We start from the raw sequence: 10042 nt of genomic DNA, 5'->3' as shown, positions 1-10042 counted from the left end.
TATACAGAAAGAGGGCAACCTCACCGATTTCAATGACCTTAACATATGTTGTCAAGGACGTGATTCTGAGTAACTTTTCCTTATAACTTAATCGGCGGTCATTGCTTATTTAAAAGTTATGAACAAAAAAAGTTTGAGAAATTTACAAGTGTAGTGCTAAGCGAAGTAATTTACTGATATGTGTGTATAGACATAAGTTTTTCACCCATACAACAATTGGGTTGGGTTAGACCTTTGATTACATTAAAGCGAAGTTCACCCCACCCCACCCCGGCCCGTTTATAGGGCAAAACAAAGTCTATCATTGTACGATTCAGGTTTTCAACTTTCCACGCGAACTGAGGTCCACGCCACCCACCACCGCCTACATGTGTACTGTCTATACACACATATCAGTAAATTACTTCCCTTAGCACTAAACTTGTAAATTTCTTTAACTTTTTTTGTTCATAACTTTTAAATAAGCAATGACCGCCGATTAAGTTATAAGGAAAAGTTACTTAGGATTACGTCCTTGACAACATATTTCAAGGTCATTGAAATCGGTGAGGTTGCCCTCTTTCTGTATAATTACCAAAATAATACATAATGCTTTCATTTAATTCACGTATTAAAATCTTTAATTATATTGCTTACACAGCAAGGACTCGGGAAAGTATTTGATATAAAAAAGGATCCAGAGAATCCGGAAGCTGAACCGTGAGTATTAAGTATTGCAAATTTTCAATATTTTATATTTTACTAGTACCGTATTACTATTTTAATTGTATAATACTTTAACATTAAATATAGAGGAAGTTCGGGTAAGGTAAAATACTCTTATAAATAGAACCACCGTGATATCTCGAATATTAAGTGTTACAATTTAGCGGACAATAGATCAAATACTAGCTGCCGATTCCATAACATAACATACAAAGCGGCAGCGTGGCACAACGTGTCGTTAAATAACAAATTGAAATTAAAAATTTGGCGTGTATCGCATACAGCGTAAGGTCAGTATATAAACTTCTATTTTGCAGTTAATCTACTTAACAGATTTTTAATCGCTTTATGTCGCATGTAAAACTAAGATAGAACTTTAGTATGGTATACTCAGCAAGTACCTATGGTGTACATTTCTATTTTGCTTATAGAGGAAGCTTTGTTTTCATGAAAAAAATTTTTTTGAAGTTGTCGCTGTCAATGTGTTTAGAATGTTCTAAAATGTCGTCAAATTTTGAGATATTTCGGGCTATTTCTAATTCCATTATTTTCTTCGGTCTTTTCTACCCCTATTTCACATATTATTTATGAAGTGATCTACCCCAAATTTTCAAAGTTTTCCGATCATGCTGAAATTTGCACAAATTGTAGTCCTATCAGAACTAAAATCATTGCCCAAATTTTTTTACCCCTGTCCAACGGGTTGTCTACTTGCAGGGGCTTGGATTTTTATCATTTGGGCCGTCGCGTCGAACTTCAAACGCCGATAAATGCCAGTAAACTACTCCGATTTTAAAAAACAAGGTGTGATTTTGAAAGGTCTTTTTATGCCCTTTAATGCTATAAAATCAATTTTTTTCTTAAGTCAAAATTTACTTAAGATTTTTGAAGGTAAAGTTAAAAAATCGATTTTTATCAAATTTGGGCACTTTCGATTTTCTTCTAAAAAATCTCAAAAAAGTAGGATTCTTCCCCTTTAAAATGATTCCAGGCTCAAGATGGGGAGACTTTTAGTTTTCGAGATATGGTCCGTTTTAGGACCGAGCGCATCACCCACGGTGCAGTGTGGGCGCTATTACAAGTGCCACAGATGAATATAGCATTAAATCTATTGAAAATCGTGTGATTCTTGGTAACTTAGTGACTTTTGTAAGAGAACGGCATAGCAATAGTTCATCTTGTCTGTCGCGGAAAGTTTTCTTCTTCAACACATAGACTTAGGAAGATAAACGGAGCGTAAGCCTGCGGGGGTAGGGTCGATATGCGCGGCAAGAGGGTAACGTAAACATTCGGACGCTCGACAGTACACGGACGTGATTGTCGCGTAGAGAGACAGACGGACCATATAGAATAATAATATACGATTTGAGTAATAGACGGCGTATTATTGTACGTCGTGACATCCACGAGTATTTTTCTTTCAATTGCTTACTCTTTGATTATTTTCTTGTTATTTTGGCATTGACCTTTGGCTTTATCTCATATTTTAAGTTTCAATTTGGGTTGATTTTGGCTTTTATTTTGGCGTTTCTTTAGATTTTGATTTTAATTTTGTTTTTATTTTTATTAAATAAGTCATAGCGCAATCATGGCAACACAGAGAGCATGGGCTAATAAAAATAAAAACAAAAAGCTCAAATGAAGCTAGTTTTAGCAACTGTACCACTTGATCTCGAATGACCTTCGCGGTAATTATTTACAAAAAGACCCCACTCGCCAATGACCTTGACCTTGACATATGTTGTCAAGGTCATGACCCTGAATAACCTTGACATTAAAAAAAGTGACGGTCACGATCCGTTTAAAAGTTACAAAGCATAAAGTTTTTGCTTTGTAAAAATTATTCAACGATAGCACGCGCGCGCGCGCGCACACACACACACACACACACACACACACACACACACACACACACACACACACACACACACACACACACACACACACACCGAAGGGGAGGTGCGGGGTGCCTTCGGCGTGGATTTTCCACGCGTGAAAAGTTGTAAACCCATGTGGCACCTCGTTTCGCGTGGAAAGTGTATGCGTGGAGACAGTAGGTTCCGCCCCCCTGCAGTCACATGGGTTTGTGGCGTGCTTTACGAGCTCGTTTAAGTAGAGGTGGTATTAAACATGATAAGTTAGTCGATCATCTGTGTGAATATTTGTGGCAATATACAATAAAAAGAATTGGAGGAGACCCATTTTATGTATTACTAGATGACATAAAATATGTGTATTCAGGAAATTAATAGAGAATATATAATGTTTCATTATGTATATATATAAACGAGCTCATAAAGCACGCCACGAACCCATGTGACAACTCGTCTCGCGTGAAAAGTGTATGCGTGGAGGCAGTAGGTTTCGCACCCCTGCGGGGGGCTCCACTATTGTTAAACTAGACACATAGTGTGCCTTCAAAGTACATGCGTGGGCTTAATTTCGCAGAAAACGCGTGGACTCGTTGTAGCGTGGTGCGAGAGCAGAGTAGAGAGATGGCGCGTATGTACTGAGGTATGTGAGCGGGAGAGGACGCAATAAAGAGATTAACGCATAAGCACGCTGAGTAATAAATACCTTATTTATTTAATATGGTTTTATAGGGCTACTACATTGGCGACGAGGATTAATTGAATTTAACTAGCCGGAAGTTTAGGTGCGAATAGCTGGCAGTAATACAAGAAATCTCACTATTTGAGAGGTAAGGTAACATTTGAGGTTACGAGACTAGATCACGCACGCTCAAGCTGATCTAGAATCAAAGCAAGTGTAAAGCCAGGACAACAATAATCTACATAAATAAACGTCATCATGTTAAGTTGTGAAGTACGTAGGGGCCACGCAAGTAGAACTTGGTGCATCAAGCACATAACGTCATTGCGTTAAGTCGTGAAGTACGTAAGGGCCACGCAAGTAAAACTTGGCGTATTGGACATTAAAGACTTTGCGAGTATAAAATATAATACAAATTAATATTCAGGGTCATGCAAGATTAAATACCTGATATACCTATATAGAGTACTACTGTAACTAATGGCCATGTAATATAAATTTATTATTAATGCGTCGTGAGATTTATTATTAATGCGTCCAAAAGCTTATGGTCTCCCAAAGATTCACAAAAAGAACGTTCCTTTTAGAATAATAGTCTCATCTGTCAACACGGCACTATATAATTTAGCAGCCTTTTTGCAAAAAATTTTAGCTGATAGTTTACCAAAACCAAAGAGCCACGTCGATAACAGTTTTGAATTATGTACTGACCTATCGAAAATAAATGTGCAGAAATCGGAGATTTTAATCTCACTGGACGCGGTTTCGTTATTTACGAACGTACCTTCTGAGTTGGTCGTGGAAGGTTTAAAAAAGAGATGGAAGTTTATAAAAGAAAAAACAAGTTTATCTCGCGCTGAATTTATTACTGCAGTCCAATTTGTTTTGGCTTCCACTTTTTTCACGTTTAATGGTGTCACATATAAGCAGACTTTTGGATCTCCAATGGGCTCCCCTTTATCCCCGACATTGGCCGACATTGTCATGGAGGATTTGGAGGAGAGTGTTCTGAGTGCATTGGACATCCATTTGTCGTTTTATAAACGTTATGTGGATGATATTATTATGAAGATTCCGAGGGATAGCGTTCAAGATGTTCTGGATCACTTTAATGGTTATCATGATAGACTTAATTTTACAATCGAATACGAGAATAATGGCCGTCTTAGCTTTTTGGATTTGATGTTGATTGTAAAGGGAAACACAATTATAACAGATTGGTTCCATAAAGAAACGTTTTCTGGTAGGCTACTGTCCTTCTTTTCTAATCATCCGATTCAACATAAAATAGGAACAATTTATAGTTTAGTGGACAGAGGAATTATGCTATCACATCCTAGCTTTTATAATAAAAATTTAAATTTTGTCATCAAAGTATTGCTTGGTAATGGATATCCCATTGATTTGATTTTTTTACATATTAACAAGAGACTGAGGAAACTTCAGTCGATTAAGCATAACAATACGAGTGATGATTCCGAAAATGCAGAGAAAAAAAGTTTTATTGTTATTCCGTATTTGGGGCATACTTCCGAAATCATCGCTTCAGCAATCGATAAATCTGAAAATTCTGTGGGATATCGCATTCTTAACAATCTTAGTAGCATCATTAAGGTCCATAAGGATAAGAACGCCCATTTTTCTAATAATGACGTAGTTTATAAAATATGTTGTAAAAATTGTGATGCCTCTTATGTCGGTCAAACAAAAAGGCAGCTGCAAACTAGATTAAAGGAACATAAAAACAATATAAGATTAGATGATTCAAAGCATTCTGTTGTTTCGGAACATTCTACTAAATTTAATCATTCGTTTGACTGGGATAATACGCGCATTCTGGAAGTTGAGCATAATTACAAAAAGAGATTAACCGCAGAAATGATACATATTAAAGAGCAGATTAATGGTATAAATTTAAATAAAGACACGGAACTGCTAAACGATGCTTATTTTGACATCTTGAATCGATTATCTTGAACGTTGGGTTAATAACAAAGATTTATGTTTTCGTGTCCTTGTAATGCGGGTATCGTCTCAGTCGTCCGCTATCTCTCACGATGAACACACGTTGTGCGAGACGTTGTAATGAATTCACCCCGGCTCTTTGTTTCATCGACTACTTATGTGAGTCATTTGTGGCTAAGCTCGTTTTAAATCAAAAATTCTTTTCGGTCTTATGTGAATTCTATTTTTTAACATAGTTGTCACTAAGATGGTTGTGAGACAAGGAATTTACATCCATATGAGTTTTCATGGACGAATAAGGGACATACAGCGGGAGAAGCGACCGACTCAGTGCGTGGATTGACGAATAATTGACATTTTTGACTTCAATATGACTAACTGTCCGATTGCTTTGGTGAGACCGGATTAATGCAAATTGTGGCGTCGTAATGAGTTGATTCGTTGTACTCTTAGAATAATGCGAGATATATATGCGTTTTTGTAATTTTTATTGTTCTGAGGAAGGCCAAGTAAGGCGCGAAACGTTAACGAAATTGTATACTATATTGAATGTATTAAATATTTTTCTTTAACACCTGATAATTGCTCGAAATTGGCCGTTTGAATTTATTTATTTATTATTAATATTCAGGGCCATGCAAGATTGAATACCTGATGTACCTATATAGAATACTACAGTAACTAGAGTCACGTAATGAATTTATTATAAACTTTGTATAAAACATATAGACATACTGTACAAAATATATATATACAAAATTAATTACAAGCCTCTAAAATCAAAATTGATTAAATAAATCACAGGGTGATCCAGGATGGCTTCCACTCTACCCTTATTGGAGAAATTTGACTGCGATGGTGATCCAGGGGCAATAGGCCTAAAATGGGAGAAGCGGAAAAGAGCGTTCCAGATATTCCTTACAGCGGCTAATATCGAGAAAGAGGAAATGAAGAGAGCTACTCTTCTACATACTGGAGGTTTGGGACTCCAAGAAATATTCTATAGCATTCCAGGAGCACAAGGATCTGGAACGGAAAATGAGAAAGTTTATGAGATAGCTATACAGAAATTAGACGAGTATGTCGCCCCGAAGCAGAGTAAAATATACGAACGTCACATATTTAGGTTAATGAAACAAGAAGATAGAGAAACATTCGAAAAGTTTGTGGTCCGTCTGAGGAACCAAGCAGAGAAATGTAAATTTTCTGATGCTAATGAACACATAATTGATCAAGTGACAGAAAAATGTAAAATAAAAGAGTTAAAGAAGAAAATATTACTAATGAATGATGAGGCAATTAATTTAAACGCGATCATCATAGAAGCCAACGCTTTGGAGGCTGTAACCCGACAATTAGAAGATTTCTCGGGAGCAGACATGAAGCAAGAAATAAATAAACTGGAGACGACACAGAAGAAGACCAAAACAAAATGCTCCCGGTGTGGGAGTGCAAATCATCTGGCCGATGACAAAAAATGCCCAGCTCGAAATAAGAAGTGCCTCAAATGTAGTTACATCGGTCACTATAAAGAATATTGTAAAACAATCAAGAGAAAACACCCTGGATTTAAGAGCAGCGACAAGGAAGAGATCCAAGGCACGAAAAAGCAGAAGATAAACGATACCAGGTATATCGATGATGCAGATGATTATGTATTTCATATTGACGATGACGATAGCCTCATTACTGTCACCCTGGGAGGAGTACCTTTTGAATTGTTAATAGATTCAGGAAGTAAATGCAACTTATTAACGGATAGAACGTGGATAAATTTGAAAACCAAGAAGATCCGAGTTTATAATCAAATAAAAAATCCAGACAAAGTTTTCATGCCATACGGGAGAACACAACCTTTAGAAGTGATTGGATCCTTCGAATCTGAGATAACTGTTAACGGAATCACGGAGAGAACTATATTCTATGTGATAAAAAACGAACAAAAGACCCCCTGGGCAAGATTGCTGCTAAAGCTCTAGAAGTGTTGCGCATAGGGTTAGAAATAAACGCTATAGGACCATTCCCGAAATTCAAGGATGTTCTCGTTGATCTGCCCATTGATCCTAGCGTCAAACCGGTATGTCAGCCGTATAGGAGAATTCCGATTCCTTTGAAGACAAAAGTGAATAACAAGATTAGAGAGTTAATTGAATCTGACATAATTAAAGTAGTAAATAAACCGTCTAGATGGGTATCCCCAATGGTACCAGTTTTAAAAGAAAATGGAAAAGTAAGAATTTGTATTGATATGAGAAGAGCCAATGCAGCAATAATCCGAGAAAACCATCCTTTACCAACGATGGATCAATTATTACCAAAAGTTAGGGGAGCTAAACTTTTCTCGAAATTAGACGTAAAGAATGCCCTCCATCAGATAGAAATAATGCCTAGCTCTCGCCACATAACTACATTTATTACTAGCAAGGGATTGTGCCGATATAAAAGAATGATGTTTGGTATCTCATGTGCCCCAGAAATTTACCAAAAGACCATGAAGAATATGTTACTCACATGTGCAGGTACCATTAACTTCATCGACGATGTCCTGGTATTCGGATCAGATGAACAAGAACATGATTGACCACTGGAATATACCCTAAAGCTGCTATAGGAAAATAATGTTCTACTAAATACGGAGAAATGCAAGTACAAACTAAAAGAAATAGAATTCTTAGGACACAATTTATCTGCCTCGGGCGTCAAGCCTTTAGGGAAATACATTAAAGTCATCCAGACATTTAGAACGCCAAATACGGTGAAGGAAATTCAAAGCTTTCTTGGACTGGTAAACTTCGTGGGAAAATGGATCCCAAATCTAGCTACACTAACAGAACTTTTCAGAAAACTTTTACGATTGAAGCTAGGAAGAAGAGCAAACATCCAGAAGTTTTGGAAGACAGAACAAAAAAGGGCATTTCAAGATCTTAAGAAAGCTCTTACCAACATTAAAACGTTGAGGTACTACGATACTGATGATAAGACCCAGGTCATAGCTGACGCGAGCCCTGTAAGTTTAGGTGCAGTATTAATACAAATAAATTCAAAGGGCCCCAGCATAATAGCTTATGGTAATAAAAGTCTCACTGATTGTGAGAAAAGATACTGCCAAACTGAGAAAGAAGCTTTAGCACTTGTGTGGGCAATAGAACATTTCAAAATTTATCTTTATGGAAAAAAGAAATTTGATTTGATAAGTGACCATAAGCCATTGGAAACGATCTTTGGGAAAAAATCAAAGCCGTGCGCCAGGATCGAAAGATGGGTAACTTAGGCTACAGGCATACAACTATAAGGTGGTGTATCGTCCGGGAAAGAACAACATAGCTGATCCACTATCAAGATTATGTGACATCTCCCAGTCTGAGCCATTTGATAACGAAAACTATATAAACCAGCTGATTGACTACACATTACCAGTCGCAGTGTCACTAGAAGAGATTACAAGACATTCGGGACAAGACAAAGAAATTTTAAAAGTCAAGAAAGGAATAGTGGATGGAGTGTGAGACGAAAAAGTCAACAATTACAAGATTTTTGAAGATGAACTATGCTTCCAGGATAAAATTCTACTAAAAGGAAACAAATTGGTAATTCCTATCAAACTACGAGAGCGAGTCCTAAAGGCAGCGCATAAAGGTCACCCAGGGATTACAGCCATGAAAGGTCGTCTTCGCACTAAGGTTTGGTGGCCCAAGATAGACAAGGATGCGGAGAGGATGGTGAGATGTTGTAAGGGTTGCACGCTCGTGTCAGCTCCTAACCCACCAAATCCCATGAAACGACGAACTTTTCCAACAGCCCCATGGGTCGATGTTGCCATTGATTTTATGGGACCACTACCCAGTTCAGATTATTTATTCGTCATGGTAGATTACTACAATCGCTACAAGGAAATCAAAATCATGAGAACCATTGACGCGAAACACACAATTGGAGTGATGAAAGAAATTTTTTTAAGACTAGGATTCCCAAATACTATAACAGCAGATAATTGCCCACAATTTATAAGTAATAAAATAAAAACTTTTTGTAATGAAAATGGAATAGTACTTCACACTGCTATACCTTATTGGCCCCAAATGAACGGCGAAGTTGAAAGACAGAATAGGGATATATTGAAGCGACTCAAAATAAGACAGATTGAAAAGAAAGATTGGAAACAGGACCTTTACAATTTTTAATTATGTATAACAGTACCCCGCATTTTCAGTAACGGGGAAAACACCTTCTGAATTTTTCTACGGCAGACAGTTCCAAGATAAAATACCATCGTGGTTAGACTTGGAAAATCATCCAACGGATCCAGAAACTAGAGATAAAGACAAGGAGAATAAGGAGAAAGGAAAACAATACAGCGACAGGAAAAGACATGCAACAGACAATGCGGTAATAGAAAAAGGAAAAGTTTATATCAAGAACTTTAATAAAGAAAACAAGACTACATCTACTGACCCCACACCACATACAGTGGTGAGAGTAAATGGCAATAACGTTCAAGTTAGAAATGAAGAAACAGGTAAAGAGTATAGAAGAAACATAGTTCACCTCAAAAAGAAGGAAGGAGAATGGACAGTATGCAGCGACAACTAGGGAAATAACACAGAAAGAGTACACGGTAGTGAAGCCGAGAGAGAATCAGGAGGAGAGGATTAATTTACATTGTATACCAAAGTAACACTAAACGCTAAGGTCGGAAATGTAGATGTTAGATTGTTATTGTGAGTTGTAAGAAATCTTTGATTTAGTTTATTGACTGATAATAACACAGGACCACAAAAAATTTTTTTTGAAAAGCAACTGGGATCAGAGTAGGTGTTTC

The 10042-nt window shown here is 37.0% G+C and overlaps 1 protein-coding gene across 1 annotated transcript; it reads left to right on the top strand.

Annotated features, from left to right (window-relative positions):
* The first annotated feature begins 3776 nt into the window (after positions 1 to 3776).
* LOC139782434 (uncharacterized) lies at positions 3777 to 5815 on the top strand. The gene is made up of 2 exons (XM_071721468.1): positions 3777 to 5382; positions 5460 to 5815. The coding sequence occupies exon 1, from the start codon at positions 3790 to 3792 to the stop codon at positions 5233 to 5235; it is 1446 nt and encodes a 481-aa protein (XP_071577569.1). The 5' UTR covers positions 3777 to 3789; the 3' UTR covers positions 5236 to 5382; positions 5460 to 5815.
* Positions 5816 to 10042: the final 4227 nt, after the last annotated feature.

Source organism: Temnothorax nylanderi, unplaced genomic scaffold (genome assembly GCF_030848795.1).
Source record: "Temnothorax nylanderi isolate EJ_2023f unplaced genomic scaffold, tnyl_v1.0 TNYL_tig0412_pilon, whole genome shotgun sequence".
NCBI classification, from domain to species: Eukaryota; Metazoa; Arthropoda; class Insecta; order Hymenoptera; family Formicidae; genus Temnothorax; species Temnothorax nylanderi.
Note: the sequence above shows the minus strand (reverse complement) of the source record. Positions and strands in the feature narration are given on the sequence as shown.